The 22,599-nt window shown below is 33.8% G+C and overlaps 1 protein-coding gene across 3 annotated transcripts in view; it reads right to left on the bottom strand.

The window, feature by feature from the left end:
* Positions 1 to 63: 63 nt before the first annotated feature.
* Positions 64 to 22,599, bottom strand: part of LOC134540207 (inositol polyphosphate 5-phosphatase K-like) — a 47,069-nt gene continuing 24,533 nt past the window's right edge. The window contains exons 9-10 of one of the 3 annotated variants that reach the window (XM_063382795.1): positions 20,424 to 20,631; positions 64 to 10,092 (exon numbers count right to left, since the gene is read on the bottom strand). In XM_063382795.1, the coding sequence (XP_063238865.1) occupies positions 10,061 to 10,092; positions 20,424 to 20,631 (240 nt within the window). In that variant the 3' untranslated portion in view covers positions 64 to 10,060. Of the gene's footprint in view, positions 20,632 to 22,599 lie in introns of all 3 variants that reach the window. The other 2 variants (XM_063382796.1, XM_063382794.1) reach the window with 2 other exon arrangements.

Here is a 22,599-nt window from a genome sequence, read left to right as displayed (position 1 = left end):
ACTTCACTGATATCAAACTAACAATATTAGACACACACACACACAAGAAATCACAACAACCAATTTCACAACTTTTGTTTTATTCTGCATTACTACATACGAGATGCATACACAAAATAGCGAGTGTTCAAACTAAACATTTCTCTGCAACTCATTTCAAATATGTTGTTTGTTAAACTATTTACTTCATAACCATGATGAGGTATATAAAACCAGGTAGTTCCAATAACTTAAGAAGGCACTTACATAACAATTCCAGTAAATTTTTGGAATATAGCATGTCCACATAACATCAGTATTATTATACATAAAAGTATACAGTCCATCCAGTTATTTACAAATTCAGATACAAGTCCATGCAAAGCAATCGGAGCAGGCAACAGGTAACTAGTAAAGTAAGGTCGTAAGCACAATGCTACAGTGAAACACATTAAGAGCCTTATATAAATTACTTCAGTTTATAAAACTGCAATTATGCATGAATTTATAGAAAATATTGATGTATTGACACTGATATACATACAGTATGATACGTTACAAAATTTGTGATTCACGACTTAGCAAATAGTTGTATTAAAAATTGACACTGCAAATGCCAGAAGACTTAATAGTATTGATTGCTGGTGGGCTCCTATTGACTGCAACTTTGCCTGGTAATACCATTGGCTGGTGGATCCATAAGTACATAGATAGTGGAGTGGCTATTTGACATGACTGCCATCACATGATTACTATTAAAATTTGTTTCTGCTTAGTCCATTCCATTTCAAGACTGTGACTGCAATAGCGTTGGAGAGAATTAGTCACAAATAATCAATTCTGTTCCAGTGTTTAACTATTGTAGATTATTTTACAATTTTCAAAGTAATTGTTTCATACAGTCACACTTTCAACAATATTATTAATATACGTCATCAGTCAGTTCTTTTTAAGGCCCCCGCCTATCTGGGAAGTTATATGGTGTGCAGAACTTTACCATGCAAGTTGAAAACTACACAAGTTATCAAAATGGGGTTTGTTTACGAAAATCATTTAAGAATAGACTGAGGGCGGATAAGAAGTTCGGTTTCCTTATTTTGTTTTAAAACTGTATTTTTGTAAGAGTGAAAATGACTAAAATGTGTGTTTTCCAAATAATATTTAGGCATGAGCAACTGGTACTGATTCTTGAAAGATTTAAAGGGATTTGCAGTTTGTCTTAATCTTCATTTTTATCCGCCATCATACATATAATGTTATGGTTACCGCTCAAATCTCAAAGTGTGCACAACTAGAAGACAGCGCTTAGAGGCAATACCATGTTAGAGGCACCAACGAATGCACTTATAATCCCGCCTCGCTAACACAGATACACCCCTGTATAGGCAGGGGCCTAAACCCAGCACTGATAGAGCTGCTTGCATTCATTTTTTTTTTTTAAAGTTTGCTAATGTTTAATTTTTATTGCAATAGATAATCTTATTACAACTTGTATTAAATATCAATGTATTGTGACTGACTGTACAATATTGTAATTTTCTTTGACATTAACACTAAAACTATATTGACATTTTATAATCCAGTAGGACCATTGTCCCTTTACTGTATGCATGTGTATAAATGTGTAGTTTGTTTTTTAAGCATAATTTCAAAATCTGTATATGCATTAAATTTTGCCCTAATTATCCCAATTAAATGAGGTTATACTGTATAGCATATAAATTTACATGATGCATAATGACAAAATCAAAATTCCCTCAACTAAACGGCAACACATTTAATATTCTCAGTGTTTTTTTGTGCACCAAAACCAAATTGTTGGAGGACTGACTGTATACTATACATAAAAATCTACATTTATTACACTAAAACAAATAATAATTGAAATCCGCATGTATATTTAATAAATATTTCATGCTAAAATTCACTTCTGTACACATTATATTGTTACACAGTAAACTTGGTAGAAAAAAACGTGTGTTTAAAACTTCCAAACAAAAACCAAATAACTACAAACACAAAATATATCTTAAGTATAAAAAAATATTTTCATCACCCATGTACAACTAACTGATTTAAACTATCAACCATTTGATGGCGGCATTAAAATTTAAGGCATTACTTAAAATCGAAAACACTACTAAGTTCAATCACAAAAACAATACAAAAATAACCACAACCCTACAACAAACCTGAATGACAGAAAAATGCCTGTGTAATAATACTAATATACAACTGACAATATACAACTGACTTTGGTGATTACAAATGTACAAAGTGCAATACCTATAAGTAACACAATAAGTATTACTGTACAAATAGAATTTAAATGTTGCAGTACTTTATTATCACTTATAGTAAACTATTAAACTAAAAAATAAAAAAACTAAGTCTAAAATCAGACACTAAGAGATGGAATATCTATAATTAACAACTATGAGCATAAGCAAACTGTAAAATTTGAGGCTTTGTTTGAATTGGCAGAATTTACGACAAAATAATTACATAGCCCAAATTTGTACCTCTACATTCGTCATTCATAATTTCAAAGTATTTAACGAAACTCACAAAATTATGAATTTTCCAAGTTGTTTTCTACCTAAAACCTGTGGGGGTTACCATCTTACCTATTTTGAACTTATGAATTAGATGTGGTGATAAATAAAAATATTGTAAATTGCAGTTAACCCTGACACTTGGCATGAAAATTTTTTTTACTATTCTTTCAATAAATATTTTGTGGTGAAATAACATAAACTTTAGCATAGCTACATTTTAAGCATTTCAGAGTTGTATTAAATAAAATTAACATGAAAAGTTCACTCCGAAAAACATTGAGACAACATGTAAATAGTATTACATTAAGCACATCCAAATGTTAAAGAGTGTGAAACAAGGATTCCTCAATGCAACCAATTCAAAACCTGCCAAATTACAATTTTACCAATTCAAACATGGCCTGAATTTCCACAAATGATTTTGAACAGTATAGATTATTTTAAGGTAGACAGTAAAGAACAGGAAGGTTAAGGCATTGGTTCTCCTAACGCAAGCTCCATGACATGTGAGAGACCAACTCAAGACTTCGACCAATAGCAAAGTGACTCTCCGAGCTCACTACAAGATCCCTCCATGACTGGGCGATTAAGAAGTAAAAATGTCCATAACACAAATACTATATATATATAATTTACAGTTGGAATAAGAGAAGCAGATTTAATTTCACACCAAAATAAATACTAAAACACAATTTACTGCTACAATAAATTATAGGCTTATAAATTTTCTACTTGACAAGTTTTTCCACTTTGTCCTTTGATGTCCCTAGAGTTTTAAATTACAAACCATGATTCTCTACAATTTAAACTTCATTTTATACTAAAATTAAAAGTACTAAATGCCATTTTACACCCATAAACTAAAACAAACTTTTTTTTAGAGATAAAAAATAGTTAAACTTCTTAATAAACCAATATTAATTCAATAATTTTGGGTAGTGATTTCTTATAATTTCAAAGTATGTACTTATTCTTGTAAAAGTAAAGTTACATACCAAACAATTCTATAATTCAACTTTTACCTACAAACATTTACAAAAAAAAAAACACATCATTTAAAAATGAACACACACTGCAATAACATCCGAACATGTTTACAAACAAAACAAAATAAATATAAAAAATAACAACAGGTACCAACACAATACTAACGAACCTACACAATGGTCACACATGTAAAAAAAAATGTCATTAAATGCACAATTTTCACAGCGTTAAAAAAATACAAATTTTTACACCAACTTGCATTTCATGCTATTTAACTATCAATTTTATAATCTGGGTGGTCATTAAGCATAATTAAATAATAAACACACCACACACTACACAGATAGTCCATCAAATAAAATGTGTGAGGACAAAATTAAAAATTCATCTCTCTAGAGGAACAAAATAGCCAACTGTCGCCAATGATAACAAGAACTCTGCTGTCAAATTATGTTTCTAAAGTTATCTCACACAGCAATCCTAAGTTACTGTTATGATGCATGATTAAACAACAAGCCACGGTGGTTTAACAGTAAAACCATTAACTAACATTCATGACACAACCTTCCATCCTGATTAAGTTCTCCCAAATCACTCCACACACATGCTGGGACCGTTCCTTGCTACAGACCACGGCCGATTCCGTTCCTAGTTTACCTTAATTGCATTCATTCCGCATAAACGTCACCGACTGCCACACTGGCAACACAAACTAATGCCCAGGAAAATAATTAAATTTGCTTTCATCGCTGCCACATTCAGGCCAGTTTTTCTCAAAATGTTTTTTTTTTTTGGCATTTCTGCCAGAAAGCTTTACCCAGTTGCGGACTTGGCCTTGAATTTTGGGAGGGGCGGAGACTGGGGAGTTTTGGGTGGCATGGAATACACACATACATACATATATATATACATACATACACCTCCTAGTTAAATGGGAAGTCTAAAAAAAAATCTAACTTACTTCAAAGTCAGGTGTGGCATGGAGTAAATTATTTTTTTGTTATCGCACCATTTTTTTTTGGAAGGGGGAGTGGGTGACTGCCCCCCTCGCCTCTCACACAGAACCACCACTGGCTTTGTCCTGTCATGTCACACAGGCACAGCTAAAAAAAAAATATTTGAACTACAAATGTATAAACACAACAACAACAGCTACAAAAGTATTATCTCTAAAATAAGACAATAATAATCGTTATTACTTACAAAAACATATCACTGTAAGTACATACAATCAACCCGACAGCTCAAAAAGCAGAGACAATGCAGTTACTTCACGCCAACATGTAAGTATGCCTCCCTTTCCTTTTCAGCCTGCGTTCACTGTTTTATTCTAGCATACAACACGCAGCCATCATAATTTCTGCGGTGACACAACAATTTTAGGTAATTGTGCGAAGTAAAATTAAAAAAAATTTTCAGCTAATACCAACTAATTTTGCATGCCTACGTTCAGATGGTACGTTCCCAGAAAGACTAGAGCATTACGGAAATTCGCTTATTTTATTTAGTTAAGTGTTCCTGGGTTGAGGCCAAAAGTCCGGATAAACAACTAACTGTGTGCCAGACATTTTGTTGCGGCCGTCTTCAAAGGCAAATAAACCACCGGGAATATTATCATCAAGGAAGTGGCCTCAGCCCAGAAGCATAGAAGCAGTTTAGTGATATTCACCATTCTCGCCACGGAAACCTATGACTTATATGTGAGTTTATTGGCTGCCTTCAGTAATTAAAAAAAAAATGGCTAACGAGAAGTTTGATACACTTTTTTGTGAAATGCTGGAATCACGGCAGTACGGAAAGACGCGAAGCGACAGCAAAATAGTATTGCATTATTGTGAAAGTGTGTTTTTTAACCACACAAGAAGCAGAAACAACTAGGATAAATTTCTTGCCATTTTATTCACATTACACATACAACGGCCATCAATGATTTAGAGTTTGTTTCAATAGACCGGTTTGAGAAAAATTTTACTTCAATTAAATTCAATATTCATTCGGAAAAATCATTGAACATGAAAGTACTAAAAGAATTAACTAATGAAAAGTAACTTAGCGCTGACGACGCAATGGGAATAGAAAGTTTGTCACGTCCTCAAATTTTGTCACGCTGATGTCACAGATGTGTTGAAAGTAAGTGGTTAGAAAATAATTTAATCAGGCTGTGTCTATTGCATCACACTTGTCTAATCGGCATCATGTTATGAAAACCTGCAACTAAGGATATTTAATACAGAGAATACAATTTGAAGACAATTGTGAATTGTGTGGATACACGTTATAGCAACAAACCAGATTATCATATGTACAAGTTTTTCTAACATATTATTTTGCTGGCAAAACTATTTACGCTTAATTTTATTTACTTAGTTTTAAGTTTAATTTTATTTCATATTTATTTATTTTTAAGTGCTGATACAGGAAGTGATACTACTTTATGTTTAGAAAAAAATTACTTATTTGCTATTACTAATCATACATAGATAAGTATTAAGTATGATATATAAGGACAGGATTATATGGTGAGCCTTATTAAAACCAAAATATGTAAAACTAAAATGCAAGAAAATATGCTCTCGAAAACATGAAAATTAATAAAATTAATTTTAGACCTGTCTTTTTTGGATAAAAGATCCAAAAGAAACATGATATGTATATTACCAGCTTTTTCACAAATCTCTCAATCATGTGAACATTCAGTGGTACATAATCATAACATGCAATTACCTACCAATTTATATTTATTGTTCTAAAAGAATATGCTCCAGACATGCTTTAAAAGGTCTAATTAAAAATTCAGGTAGCATCACAGTTTTAATTACACTGTTTTGTTTAACGAAGCATTAAGATTTTTATTTTTTATGTGAGTGTACTGTGTCACAAAACAGTACCAATTAATTTATTAAACTACATCTATCAACTATAGTCTTGAGAACTCAGCGAAAAATAAGGCAATTATTGTGCACAGCTTAAAAGAAAGTTGAAAACACCATGCAAATATTAAAAGTACAATAATTATAATAAAAATATTTCAGAAAAAAAATGAGTATGTTTTGAAACATAACTTAATTAATAATGTGAAAATTTACTTTACTATAATCAACTGAAGTTAAAGTGAGGTTCTTATACATGCAAATAGGTATACGTTGTTAAATACAAGCCAAAACCATATCACATTCCAAAAAGCACATAAAAACTACAAATTTCTCATAAAACTATAAATAGCATAGCTGATAATTTAAAATGTACCCATCTATTTAAAGAAAACTAAGAATTTTTCACCTTACGGATGTGCCAACTGATTCTTAAATTCCTTAATTTAATTACGTAATAGATTCTCAAAAGTCCCTTGTGCCTGTTGGAAGCCAGCACTCACTGTTCTTGCATCTGGGATACAACCAACTCAAACACAGACACTACCACAGCCTTCGACAGAGTAGCAAAGAAGGGGATTAAGAAGTATGTGTACCATGCTGATAAAAAAAAATATCATATTGAAATCCTTATAAACAGTAAAACATCTGACTTTATAAAACTGAATGGGCCATATTTTTGTGTATTTATAATAAAGGAGTACTGGTTAAAAAGGAGGATTAAAAATAAAAGATTAATATGTTTATGAGACCACATTTTCCTCTATTCCCGGACCAGACATGATTGGCTGCGTTGTCTGTCGCTAACACATGCGTCACAAACAGTCAGCTGCCAATACTACTACAACTTATAAAGCACGCAAACATAATGAATGATTACAATTAGTTTTAAAGTACATGAAAACAGAATGCGTAATTTTCTCGAGGAACATTTATGAACATTTTGCAAGAAAATAGTAAATTGAAATTAGCAGACAGTCTACTACGTCTACAAATACAGCCATGTAAAGTACAAAATCACACTGTAGTTACACAATTTTAAGTGAAAAAGTGCACCAAAACCCAACAAACACAGTCGTTACAATATTACAAGCCGCTAAAATTTATTTGTCTATGAAATAAACAAAATAAAAACTTGCATATCACATAAAGGCATTATCATCTCTATTAACATGATAGTTTTTCTCTGGCTACATTGTTTAAAAGGAAACAAATTGGTTAGCGGAGAAAAAAAAAAATTAAAAAAATTATATATAATTTAAATATTTTTAAGTCCTGCGAGTGATCACACATTGACTGCCAAGATATAAATTCAAACGAAACATTTAACGTACGTGAATATCACTGTCTCACTATTCTGTTTATGTTAACAGAGTGACTTAATATTTGAAAGCAGCATAACAAATTGAACATCAACAGCGGTTTCATCAAAATGGAAAATATTTTCTACCGCAATAATATAGTGAAGTGACAAGCTTGCCATTGGCTGTGAAACATTATTAATGGGTAAAATTTATATCGTTAACCTAAGCTGTCAACTTATAATGGATAATGTGTAAGGAATATCAACTTTTTAGCAAGGTCTTTGACATCTTTTTGACCTTTAGTTTTTTCTAAGCATTCATTTTTAATGGGAGGTTAGGCAGTGAGAGTTATTACTTTACTATTCTTGTGATTAAGAATTAATGCAAATGAAGACACCACAATGAACCAAACTTTTAAAACTAATTATTTGAATCATGCTTTCATGACCTGAGTTGATAATTAATTCTCTACATCAACATTAAATGAACGTAGTCTCAAACAAGAGCTAGTATGAAGTCAATTTATCTTCTAAACGAAGCTAAACAAAATAAGGCTTATGTTTTTTTAAACTCAAAAATAGTTATAGATATCAAAATATTAAATGTTATGAAAAAAAAAAAAATTAAACACAAATCCACCCCTATCGATTGTAAACTTTCTCACAGAAAGTATACCTTGGTCCAACAAGTTTGTGACTCTTGTGACCCTTGATTTAAGAAACAGCATTTAAAACCAATTGCTTCCTGCATTCACTACAAGATTGGTCTGAATTTGGTTTTCCTACAAACTGCAGGTATAACAAACTGTTCACAGTTCCCCAAAAACAACTACAGTTGGAAATAACATAAAATTGAAACACCATGCCAATCGTTTGTTAAGAATAAAAAAACAACACACATGTTACACAAACATTCTCAAGTAATATTTTACATTTTAAAAAGAATCTTTATCAGATATTAGAGATAGTTAAATTAAGAAATTATACCAACGATATAAGATGATAGGTAAGAATAAATCAACACACAAGCATACATATGCACAAATTGCAAGACAGAAATAGCTGATCCTACTGCCGTATTCTCCGGCGTATATGACAAGAATTTTTGCAAAATTGAAGCGTTTACAGCATCTAATCATCTTATATAACAAGCTGTTTAGGTATGTCGCAGTACGTATGCTGCTGTTTTATGGAGTCCAAATAAGGGATGCAAAAGAGGTTTGGTTTTTACCCTTGTATCCACACAAACAATGCTTCAGCCAGTCAGCGGGATTGGTTCTGTACCTGTCATGCTTTAGTCTATTATGCTGTTTCTTTTTCTACACACAGAATTTAAAAGTACAATAGTTAACTCTGATTTTCCGTCTTTTATTTAGAAAATGATGATCAATAAGATCCTGTTGCCAGTTTGTTCCCTTCATATTTCTGTCAACACACAGTGGGGGTAACAAAAAAAAACTTCACACTTACTAGCCTCCCTCCCCCCCTTGTCATCCTCTACGGCTGGCACACTACCTGAGAGTGAGCTAAAATAAATTAGTATTTTTATACGGCTTCTTTACAGTAACATAATTTCCTCAAAAAAAATTTATATGGCACTTAATTAAACAAGTGATGGGTCAAATCCCAATTTTCGCAAAACCGAATTCAAATCTAGATGTCAAGGGTCAAAAACAAAATTTTTTAACCACAGTGTCGAAACATTCTACACTTTAAATGGTTGTTTCACAAATTAAGTTTCCAGAATAAATTCATATTGTAATTTTATTATATAATTACATGTTAAAAGCACAATATCTTAGGGAATGGTAACAGAATAGGTATAAAGAAAAAAACTGACCTAGTAAAATTCAGATTTTAATTTACTTTATTGCCTTTAATATTCTCCTTCAAATATCGAATCCTTTTTAGTATGTAGGATATGATGGTATTTGAGAATTTAAAGGATTTGACTGGCTCAACCCTAGTGCACAAGGCATGTAATTTATGTAGGCGCAAATTTATTTTCCCATTTCCATTACCCAACAGCTAACCTCGCCTTATATGCCAGAAACTACGGCTGTCCAGATCAAGGTAACGAAAAATATCAAGGTGTACACGTACACCCGACGAAAGAAAAAAAAAAACGAGCACCCGTAGTTAAAAAAAAAAATATCATTTAAAATTCCAGTTTAATTGATAATTGTTTTTTTTTTAAACAACTGGCAAGCCACACACAAAAATGATCTCACACATGCACAAACACTTCACGCCAGACATACACGACGAGCAAATGAACGAGACGTTTCTTACGACAGGAAAGGTCAAATGCAAGAGGACACCGCTTCCCCGCGGAGGGGTGGGGGACTTGCTTGGGCGGGCAATCACAGGCGCGGGAACTGCGACCACGCTTTCGCTGCAAGCATGTAAGCATGTGTGCATGTACGTGCGGGCCATTACTATCACACTTGAACAACGTAACAGGTACATATATCACAGTCAAACCTCAGTAATAAAAACCTTCGGGACCATAGTTATGCCACTTTGCAATAGCGAAGTTTGTATTTACTATGCTATTACCAAAATTTAACAACAATTTCCATGTATAATTACTAAATCAAATTCAAGTAAAGTTAGAATTTTTTTTTTCTTTTAGTACATGCGTAACACACCTAAAAAAAAAATAGAATATGCTCCAAGGAAACTAGCACAGAATTAAAAAAAACTCCAAATGTACTTTTTTTAAGGGATTATAAATTAACAATTTTAGGATGGCTACAACTGTGGCTCAAAAAAAAAATAGTTTGCATGATACTATAAAGCAAAGTTTTAAACACTACCGGTAATTATTGAGCACAGGGAGGCATCAAAACAAAGATAAAAAAAAAATTTTTTTAATGCATTTTCATATTGCTCTACCTCCCTCCTTTAATTTCTTTCTGTTAGTAATTCCTGATTATATATTTTAACTTGCATTTCATTCAGTATAACTTTTTTTCACTTAATATTAATTGCTCAAAACTGTTAGCTTATTTCTTAACTACTTTAAACGTTACCAACTTGTTTTTTTTGCCAACTTTAAACTGTCTTGCCCATTATTGTGGTTCACGTAAACTGTGCGGCTTGGGGTGGGTGGTGTTTCCTCGTGCGTACCGACATTACGGCAGAACTTGTGTTTGTTGAATGGCCACGGCGTGGCGCTGGGAGCGCGCACCGAGCTGACTGCACGGCGCTCAGGGGGTTGCTTCGACGGGCGAGCGGCGAGGGCTGTGGCAACAGGGCAGAATTAGTGACCGTTGCCCTGCCCGGACTTGCCTGTGCCCCCCCCCCCTCCCCCCACATCGGCCTGCGTGGCCAGCGCGAGTCAGCGAGCAAGGTTTCGTATTTTCCGGCGTATATGACAAGAATTTTTGCAAAATTGAAGAGCTTACAGCATCTAATCATCTTATATAACAAGCTGTTTAGGTATGTCACAGTACGTATGCTGCTGTTTTATGGAGTCCAAATAAGGGATGCAAAAGAGGCTTGGTTTTTACCCTTGAATCCACACAAACAATGCTTCAGCCAGTCAGCAGGATTGGTTCTGTACCTGTCATGCTTTAGTCTATGATGCTGTTTCTTTTTTCTACACACAGAATTTAAAAGTACAATAGTTAACTCTGATTTTCCATCTTTTATTTAGAAAATGATAATAAGTTCCTATTGCCAGTTTGTTAACTTCCCCGGAACTGTGACTCTTAACGATCACACAATTTTTGGTGCAGTCGGTTTTATGACGGAGTCACTGGCCCCGTCAGTATCAAACTCTTTTAACAACAACCGGCGTCTGTCAACATTGTTACGTTAAGTGCCGTAAACTGAAACTCTCTTGTGGCTGCGCTGAAGTGGGACAAATTCAATGCGCGGTATTTTGAAACAACCTGCATCTGACTATTCATGTTTAGTAAGCGATTTTATATGGTGCAGATCATGCTTTAACTCAGATTTCAGATACAACTGAGAGGACTGTGGCACAGTGTTTCGTGCAAAGTTACGAACCTTTGCCTGGCACGCACACCTGCTAAGCAATACACTGATTTTTGGGTAAGTAATAATGCTGCCCGACTGTGCACAAACTTGGAGGGGACGGACTATGGGTGCCGATGAAATGATTTGCGCTCGTCGAATTGTTTTAGCGGGTACTTGCTTGCAATAACCATTCCTTGTGTACTGCATGCTTTAACCAGATGTTTGCAGTGTTAACCACGATTACACTGGACGCGACTAAGCTATTTTACCATGCACAGTACTCCCGGTCATTTAAAATTTTAGTTGTGGTTAAAGCACTTTTAGGGTCTGTGTGTTTGCCTTTCATTCGCGGGCTGGATAATTTGAGAACTTCTATTAATAATGGTGCTGCGAGCTGTGCATTCCTACTGCCCGACGCATGCATGATTTTCTTCGTTAACTTGTTGTTTACTGGCTGCCATCAGTAACAACTGCTAGACAGCGCATCCTCGTTATTAGAATTTATTTACTTGTCCATTTGTCAACAAATATTTATGATCTTGTGTGGACGCATTTATGTGCAAAAACTTAAGTCAATGGTTGTACAACAAAGGTATAGTAAATCATGTATCCCGTTAATGTTTTGAGACTATGTAATTTTTATTGTATTTAATTGTAATTTCAATATGTTAGGCTTGTGAGTGCCCTTTTACTATGCATAATCGCTGTCAGACTGTTGTTAGTAATTTGTCTTGATGTGTTTGTTTGTTGAATATTTAGTGAATTTTTTTGCACTCACAAGGCTTTGGATTTCTTTGACAGCTATTGGTTGGCGATTAAACTCACCCTGCGCATTGTGGAGAAGGGCTGGGAACTCGCTCAGCGATCTTTAGTTTTTCATGGGACCCTGTACGTCACCTTCTCCCTAATCACTGAGTAAAATGGCATTGCCATACTCCAAGTAAGTTAGCAGAAATAGTTTTAAAAGTTACAGTTATGTCAGGTATAATAATTCCATCGTGTTTATAGTTTTACAGTAAACATTAAAAAAACATTGTAAACATTACCTGCAATGTAAATATAATGACGTAAATTTGAGTTGTGCTTTAATAGCGTAGTTGAGTCTGTTTTTCCAGAGAGATATCCCTGATCACCGCCTTATTTAAGACTAGCTGCAACTTGATCCTGTGGTTCTCCAGAGATCCTTAGGACTATAGTGTAACCAAACCTGTTTTCAAAACAACAGAGATTTTTAATGTCAGTACATTATGACCATGGCCAAGACTGTTTTCTACTCTAATTGGTTTTCCATTTCAATTAAATATTGTCAAATTTTGTTCAGTATTCACTTATAATATTAGGAAAATGCAAATTATTATTATTATTTTATTTCAAATGCCATGATAATGTCTTGTTCCAAGAATTCAAAATGGCGAAAATCATATCCTTGTTCAAACATGATACTTAGAGACCCGGAAAATTCGCGGGTTCATTTCGTGTTATGCTAAAATTCAAATAATTATACCTTAGTGCTGCTTCTGTCATTGGTTCACTGTTAATCTGGAGGACTGCGGGCCAATTAGAGACCCTCACTCATAGAAGTGTCGAATCACAGGCCACCCAGTCGAGACGACTCACGAGTCAGCAGCCAATGAACAGTTGGCATTTGCCCGAGTGTGTAGAGGATATTGGAGTCTATCCTGGAGGTCATTGAACCCGCGAATTTTCCAGGTCTCTAATGATACTGTAAAACAATTCTGCAGCAACTAATGAAATAATAGAAATATCGCAATGCAGTTTTACACTGTGATTAGGAAGTAAATAATTATATAAAAAATACATTTTCTTTTAGTTGCTTTTATTTTGATATGCTCTTGTGCTCAATATTTACCAAACCACCTACAAAAAGACAAATCATCCATAATTCTGGAATAACACATGATTTCTAAACTTTTTTTCAACAACCTACACTGAACCAAATCAATGGCATAAGTGTTATTTTAGTTTAAACTTCACAATGTTTCTTTACTTTATTCTAGAATATGTGTTTCAACCATCTTTTACTCCATGCAATTGTTTACCCTTGGAACAAAAACAAATTTGTATTACAAATAACGAAATAACCATACTTTTCTGTTAAACTAATAACTTACCACCTATCATTTAATTTATAGGGACCATGAAAACACACACTGTATTAATGTGTGTTTTGTATTAACAAGGTTTTTATTAATGAGGTTTCACAGTACTGTGTTCTATAAAGGTAGCTGATATCACTACTCAAGAGTTTCAGACTTAACATTAACTTAAAATGTGTGTCAATTACTCAACTTATGTAACTCACAATGCAGTCAGACTGCTACCTGAAAATAGAAAATAACTTTCATCCCACACATGCCGACAAATAAAAAATAAATGCACACATGTTTATCACTAGTTACAATGAGTACACTACAAAGCTACAGAGTAGCGGTAACTAACGGACTGTTGAAAAGGTTTTTGGATGCGTTGCTGCTGTAGCTTTAAAAGTGAAAACCTACCATTCACTTACCCCAAGCCAGGTGACCAAATAACCTACATTTGTGAATCTTAATTATTTTTGACATAAAAGGAAAATGTTAGTTAAATTAGGTCATTTACTTAAATAATATGAAAAATCATTGCAAATATTAATTCTTTAGGGAGGTTAGGTTTCCACATTTCTAGGTGTTCGTAAATAAATTGAAAGGTTGCTGTAGTTAGGTCAAAGAAAATTAAAATACTATAAAATCGTGAAAATGTATGAAATCTCGCAAAATAAGGTTTTTTTATCCTGACTGCAAAAGTTGCATGAGCAAGTAATAAACTTTGGATGTGTTCAGGGTCAGTGAAACGTAGGCTTCAAAACTTTAAAAAACAGTTTTTAATATTATTTTTTCAAAGAGCAAAAAATTAAGACAGAGCAATGCTTTACAGCTTAAGAAACACTGTAAATTTGAAGTTTATCCTCTCAATCCCAAATTAGTCTCACCATTAACGAACCGTAAGAAATTATAATCCATTCATGGCTGTTTATAACTTTACTGAATCTCTGAAAACGTTTACTTTTGGGTAGTGATGGACAATATGAAAAACTGATACCGATCCATGTCTTTAACAGATTTGATAACTTATATAAATACTTTTTCTAAATACTTACAACGCAAGTCTCCAGAAATTTAATATTTTCAAGTAATAAATCAGTAATAATAAGAATTTTGTTATTATAAGATATAAGATTCTTGGTAGAAGGGGAAAAACAAAGTATTTTACTACATAAAATTTGTACATATTATAATACACATTATGCCTTTGACTAATTCAAAAACAGAACATTCAAGTATTGCCTTAACTTAGAGAAAAATTGAAGTAAAAGATGACTACGGAACTATAAACAGAAAAACAAAAAAAAATATGGGTGACACCTGAACGGATGAGGGTATTGTACTTTTTCCATGGGTATTGGTTTTTTAAGTATCGGTTGGAAGCAATTATGTTGGATAGCCAGAAAAAATTGGAATATCAGCCGATACCGATACTGAAACGATAACATCAGTAAATCACTGCTTTAGGCTCGCCAAAAAGTGTTCTCCCCCTCAATGCACACACTGCCATTTTAATCCATGTGACCACTGTCAAATATTCATATAAACTCGGTTCCTTGCTGCCAAATAGGCTTGTCTACAGATAACATGAAGAAACATCTCTGATTCCAGGAAAACTACTGGTCATCGTGCCGTGTAGACTAGCATCATAAACGTACGTGTCTTACATTTTTGTTACTGGTTCCTAAAATGTTTTCTTCTGGATAATGAGATGCTAAAACCAGTACATATTTTATAAATTGTTTGAAGATACGTAATTTTGTTTACAGAACATTTAAGTATCATAGGTTGCCAAAGAAAATATTTATCTTTATTTTTAGAGCCCAATTAAAATTATAGTGGCACCACTAAGTCCTATACTTAGATGTGTAGCACAATGTAAGCCTGTATGCCAGAAGATTTACAAAATGTACAAGCAATCAAGTACTTAAGCAGATGCTGGTGTCATTCTTATCACTTAATCACTCATGTGTCTTAAAAGAGACTAATAGCTTCTTGAAGTGAGCCTCTAAAGAAGCTGGGAGCTACCCCTTCAATTCATTACCAATTCCACACAGCTTTCGGGCCTTCAAATATTATTTTTTCTTCCACCCTTACATCAGCATTATTTAGTACTGCATTATTTGGTACAAACATCCATTTACTTCCACTCTTTAGTTTGCTATCCGGCCATTAGGTTTACAAGTCACGACCCGTAAGCCAACCAATGCAGTTCACCATGGCCGTCTAGGAAGCTGGACCAATCAACGAAGTGTCCAAAAAGCACTGCGCTAATAAGTGCAAACATGAGTTTTCTTTCTTCATATATCTTCCCTAAGTTCTGGCTTGCGAATATTTGTGTTCATGTAAATTTTTCACAAAAAAATCTGGATCAGCGGTAATAGTTGAGTCTCTACTAACTGAGTTCATGTGAACCGCAGGACCTTAGATAAGAAAAATCTCAATTAACACGGATAGAATGAGAAAATTATCTGTATTCAGCTGACCAGGGGTGTCATTTTTCGGGTTGATTTTACTCTCGCTTTTCTTGGAGTGCAGCTTCTTTCAAGTCACTCTATGATTTCAACAACAAAATTTCATCTTTGAGGTTAAGTTTCTTTGGGCTTTCGACGACAGTTAGATCACTTTCTAGGTCCTCAAGCAAATGTTCCACAAGTCTTTGCTGGTAATGGCGCTTCAGGTCGGTTCGGATAATACAGAAAGTGTTTAATCAAAGGAATGAAGTTAGAATCACTGTTCGTGCATCCCAATTTTGGTTTTCTGTAATTTTGGCAAAATCATCTTTCTTAACTTACCTGAATTACATTGAAAGAGCTAGTGACCGCTATTGACGAGACGTAAAACAAAAATACGTAAATAAAATTTTTAAAAATTTGTTTTTAGGTTATACCAAAAACATTCAATGATTTTCTAAACTTGATTCAAAAAATATGACAATACCATGATTGGACTACAACTTTTTGCTTGTAGGTATCAGCACACAGATCACAGAGCTCCAACACCAACACAAGGCAAGCAATACCCAACTGCCATCGTTGTGACCAAACAACTTGTGCAAATATCGAACAACTCAAGGAGCTGATAAATCAAAACACCCAAAAATATATAGATGTATTAATGTTCTCTCAACTATCTTGATTAGAAAAAAATAGAATATTGACCCGATTTCATCAATACAAATAGTAAATAAGGAATGCCAAATAGGTTATTCCACAGTCATGTGTAGGACAGTTGAACTTATTTTTCAGTTATGTTTTATCTCATGGATTGAATTCCAATGAGAATATTTTAGAAATGTAAAAATCCCATGAAAACATTTATATAAGTTTCAAAACATAATTTTTTTCAGTTATAGTAATTATCAATTTATTTCCTATAATATGGACAAAAAATACATATCAGCTATCTATCACATGTGGGACATGCATTTACTACCATTTACACTAACAACTTAAGAGATAAAGCAAGCAAAACTAAAAAAAAGATGTGTCAGTTTTGATATTTTAAACCCTTTTATCTTCAGAAACTTTTTCATATAATTATAGTAGCTAACAACATAATCAACCTTTCACTTAAGTATTGTTTGCCTATTATCTTTGAAAGATTTGTGCAATGGGAATGCATGACTTGATGTGAGCTTTTGGACATACGCCATTGCTATGCACATGTATGTCTGTAGAAGAAAACTACAAAAAACACAAATGACAAAAACATAAATGAAGCAAAAAATTGCTGTTGTCAGGATATAAACACCACACAATACTCCACAACAGGAATATGGTCAACAAACAAAGAAAAACAAATAAAAATGGACTAACAGAATGCAAAAAACCACCACAAATGATGACAGCACATAAATACCGAACCCAAAAATTCAGCACAACAGTTGAAACGAGACAAAAACACAGCAAAACAATGTTATGTTTTTGTCATTTGTGTTTTTTGTAGTTTTCTTCTACAGACATACATGTGCATAGCAATGGCGTATGTCCAAAAGCTCACATCAAGTCATTGTTTACCTAATTATCTAGAAGTTCTTACATGAAATGAAAAAAAATTTTTAGTGGGATTCTAATTCTTATTCTCACTATTCGAATGTGATATTCGTATTTGTGAATAATTTGATATTCGTATTCTATCCGAACTAAAAAATTGATGTTCCCACAGGCCTACAATTTTGTACACCATTGTAATAAACAATAACTAAGAAAGTTTTTAAAAGCATTCAAACTTCTTGAACGCTATTAGTTTTCTTATTAAATTAAGTTACATTTGACAGTTTTGCCTATTTGTTTCCATTTTTCTAACTTTATGAGTTCGAAACTAATTCTTTGGTCTTTGTTTCTTTGCATCTAACACTGCCTTGCATAGACGAAGAATGCTTCAGAGACCGAAAGTAAATAAAAATATATAATCTGAAAGACATAAAAAAAAAGCAAAGTCAAATTTTGGTAAATCGTAAGAAATATTAAAAAAATTAAAACAATAATTTTGTACCTCTAGGGCCTTTTTGCTCAATATGTATTTTCTAAATGGGTCCGCAAAGAAGCCCATTCAATTTGTCTAACCCTCTACAAATCATCCTGATGAAGGGTCACAACTTTTTCACAGCCTACATATAGTATGTGTAAAATTAAAGCTGGACAAATTCAGCAGGCATTGCAATCTTTTCTTCCATTTGCAATTAGAATTTACTCAGAAAGGAAAGAAAAAAAGTGACATATTCCCACACCACCATTCCACCACTCCAGATATTATTATAATCTAAGAAAACCAGACACCAAAAACCCAAGTTTGTCAGTTTGATAACTGATTGTGATAAAAAAAAATTATCATCACAGTTAGATACCCCAACTGGTGCATCACTTGAATTAGTAATCTTTCAAAATACAAACATTTCTTTGCACTGCTTTAGTACACATCTCGAAAATCAAAATCATTTGGCTCCCGAAGCAAAAAGACTACAATTTGCGCAGATATATTGAGCTTTACCTACAAATAACTACAAAAAATTTTACATTGCTTCTTTTTAAAATAAAACAAGCATCATAAAATAGGAAAATACCAAAACTACAAATAAATGCCATTCACATATCAGCACTAAAATGTAGTGCATAGCTACATTTCAATACATTACTAGCTGTGATAAAAAAAAAAAAAAACTCAATAAATACTGACACAAGTATTGATGTTGAAGCCTTCATATAAAAATGAAAATTTATAATGAAGGCTTTCTAGATATGTACCAAACCAGTTCTATATCAATAAAATAGCAAAACAAATTTAAATAAATGTAACACAAACAAAAATTTCACAGGAGAAATGAATACAATACAGTAGAACCCCTTTTTTTTCTCCAACTTTCGAATGCACACCTTGCAGTCATTTTATATCAACTTTCTTCAATTCCACGCAACATTCATAATTTTGGAAATAATTTTTGACTTTTTGTGACACACTTGAAGAGTTTGAAAAGAAACGATGTACAGCAACAAAACGTAACCGAAAGGAATTAATGTTTCTCAATGTACTTCCCCAGAAAGGAGCACAATATGCCAGGGGTTTCACTGCAAGCAGGCGAACTGAAACCAGGACAGCAGGTGGGGAAAGCAGGGCTACTCGGGATGTCCACAAACACCTGGTTAACCAATTTAAGGACATTTGCCACAACCTTTCAATAAAATTTTCTTACAACCTTTTTATATAACAGGGTAATTTCTTTTATAGATACTTAATAAGCAAACTTAACCATGAGAAAATGTTATACGAAACAGATCTGCTATTCACAGGGACATACATAGTGATATTTCAAGTTTGAAAGCTATACATTTTTCACATTAATTAAGTAGGCAGTTCCCAAATATTTATATTCAATGTGCGAATACAAACTGGAGTGAAGGGTCATAGAAACCAAACAACAGTTGACGAAATGCTGGTGTAAATGAACAATTTCCCGACTTCCAGCACAGCGACTGTTTATTTCAGGACATTTTCCTGAATTTCATAACCAGTCCTTCACCTACTAGCGATCTGCAAATATTCAAAAAAATATTTCATATTCTTGAATAATCTGATACTTGACTCAACATATCCAATCAATTTTTTTTTCCACTATTATTTGCTACCAAATACATATGCAAGTGAAACTAATTCACATAAATATTAAAACGAAAAAAAAAAAATGTAACAGAATGAAGCCAAGATGGTTTACGCAGGAATTTTGATTCGTTTTCTGCAACATAGTACATACATGCTTTTTACGCGTAAAAAATAATTTTTGATTTAGAGATAAAAATACTCTAGTTTTAAGTATATGATCAGTTGATAGACAAAATAATTTTTCAAACATAAAAAGAATTGCCAGTTGTTTTTTTTCCTTTGCATTTTACTGTTCCATACATATATTACCTTCAATTTGTAAAATATTCTATATTTGTGAGTTTTCATATTTAATTCGAAATTTGATTTGAATTAAAGGAAAAAAAAAACATGATTCGCAGAAGTCTGATAATTGCCGCTCTCCAGACATTTATACTGAACGTGCGACTGTGGAGTGAAGAAACAAGAGACCTGCCGACAGCCAGCGGCTACTGGAAGCTGTCCGTGTAAGCGGTGCCGAGGGGCGAGGGGGCGGTACCTGGCGGCAGGGTTGCGACGAAGGGCCGGCTCATGCCCAGCACGCTCGCCGAGTGGTCGCTGAAGTACAGCAGGCAGTAGGAGCCCGGCGCGCGCACGGCTGTCAGGGGGAACACGACCGTGCGCGACAGGCCCGCCGCGTCGGCGCCCTGCAGTCCGCGCATCACGTACACGTAGCACAGGTACTCCTCGAGGCCGGCGAAACCCTCCTGCCACCGAGACACGCACGCACGCACGCCGTCAAAACCCGTCAGCCGTCACCGTCCGCTCGCTTCGACTCCCCGCTCCGGCCATCCTCTAACAAACTACAATCTGTTCCGTAAAACAGGCCATGTACAATGATCTCTCAGACCCAGGGCCGGCGCGTCCGTACAGGCGAACCAGGCAACCGCCCAGGGCGCCAAGTAGCCGGGGGCGGCGCAGCACGACACATAACAGCTCATATGATATGTTTAACTGATTATTGAAACTAGATGAAAATGGATTTTTGTTAACAGTTTGGAATGTTTATATCGACATAAGTAATTATTTAAAGTCCACGGTGACCTGTTCATGATTTGTAATAAGTAAAAAAAAGTAAAAAAAAAAACACAAGCCTGCTTACATTTGATTGTTGACAAATGTGATGTATTTTGAGGCAAGGAAAATTTTTTTTGGGGTGTCCGGCCGGTGATGGGGGGGAGGGGGGGGGGCACTTAAGGTTTTTCACCTAGGGCGCCAATTTACCTTGCACCGGTCCTGCTCAGACTATAAACATAACTCCTTAATTTAATTCAAAAAGAAAGACTTCCCATATAACGATTAAAGTGCCAAAAACCGCTATTAGTGGCTTCTTCCAATATCAAACATCACAAGTGTATCCAGAAAATATTTAAAAAAAAAAATAAATAAAAAAAAAAACACTATGAAGCCTGGTTACACAATAATTTAAGGATTTGTGAAGCTTTGGAAAATCCTAGTCAAATCAAGACTAGTTTTCTTTGACTTTGTCTTCAGAGAAATTCAAAAAAATCTTATAAGATTATATATATATTTTTTTTAAGAGCAGAATACCTTATAAGCAAAATTTAAGGAAGTTGTTTTGAGCCAAAGTCAGCGCAGACATAAAAAAAAATAATAATGCGCTAGGTTTTTAGTAAACACTATTCAATACAAGGTGAGACATTTTTGAGGGGTTCTTCAGTGGGTATTTAAACTCTGGCAGCTGGATATTCTTATAATATTACCACTTATTGCTTTTCAGCTGTTGGTAGGCATGTTACAAATAAAAAAAATTTAAATAAATAAATATTGATAATCAATTACAAAGTCTGTTGCTGCATGGATTTTTTGTATTTGGTTTGTTACATCATAATATTGGGGTGACAAAAGTCTAAATGTTTGCTGAAGCAACTGTCAAAAAAGTCTCAACTTATTGTAAACAGAGTGTATATTCTATTTTCCAAACCTTAAGCTAACACAAAAAATAAAATCAATAAATGTTGAATAATATATTTGCGTGATATACTTGCTTCAGTCTCTACCATTTTTTTTATATTGTCTATAAAATAAAGCAATAAGAACTTCAGCAAAAACTTAGATTCTTATCTTCAGCTTTGATTTGAATATAAAAAATGTTCTTCACAAATCCCTACAGTAATTTATACATTTTTTGAGTAATGAAAACATTAAGCAACTGAGTGCAAGAAGTTTTGATTTTTTGAAGTTTTGGTCTTTTTTTTATTGCTGTAAGGGAAACTCCGATCGAGAAACATATTGTTCATTTCACAAGAAAGATATTCACTGAAAATATTTACGTTTCTTAGTGGGTAAATGTGTTTAAAGGCATTGAAGACACTTTTGCCATCAATTATGTGACTAATTTCTAGACACCTTTACAATCACGCTTAATGGGTTGACGTTACATGAACAAGACCATGTTACTGATGATTATACAGTAGAACCCCGATTTTGCGAACACGGATTTAACGAAAACAGCGATTTAACGTAAAGGTTTTCAGGAACCATCAAAAAACACCAATTTATTAAAATAAAAATATATATTTCCAAAAAATTAAAGTAAATTGTAACGGAAACTTATTAAAAAATACACTCTGTGGTGTCAGTAATAGAATGGAGGTACTATATACAGTACACTCCCTATTTAACGCGGTTGTCGGGGGACATAACTTTTACCC

This window comes from Bacillus rossius, chromosome 16 (genome assembly GCF_032445375.1).
Source record: "Bacillus rossius redtenbacheri isolate Brsri chromosome 16, Brsri_v3, whole genome shotgun sequence".
Taxonomy (NCBI): Eukaryota; Metazoa; Arthropoda; class Insecta; order Phasmatodea; family Bacillidae; genus Bacillus; species Bacillus rossius.
The sequence above is the reverse complement of the archived record's forward strand: the minus strand, read 5'-3'. Positions and strand labels throughout refer to the sequence as shown.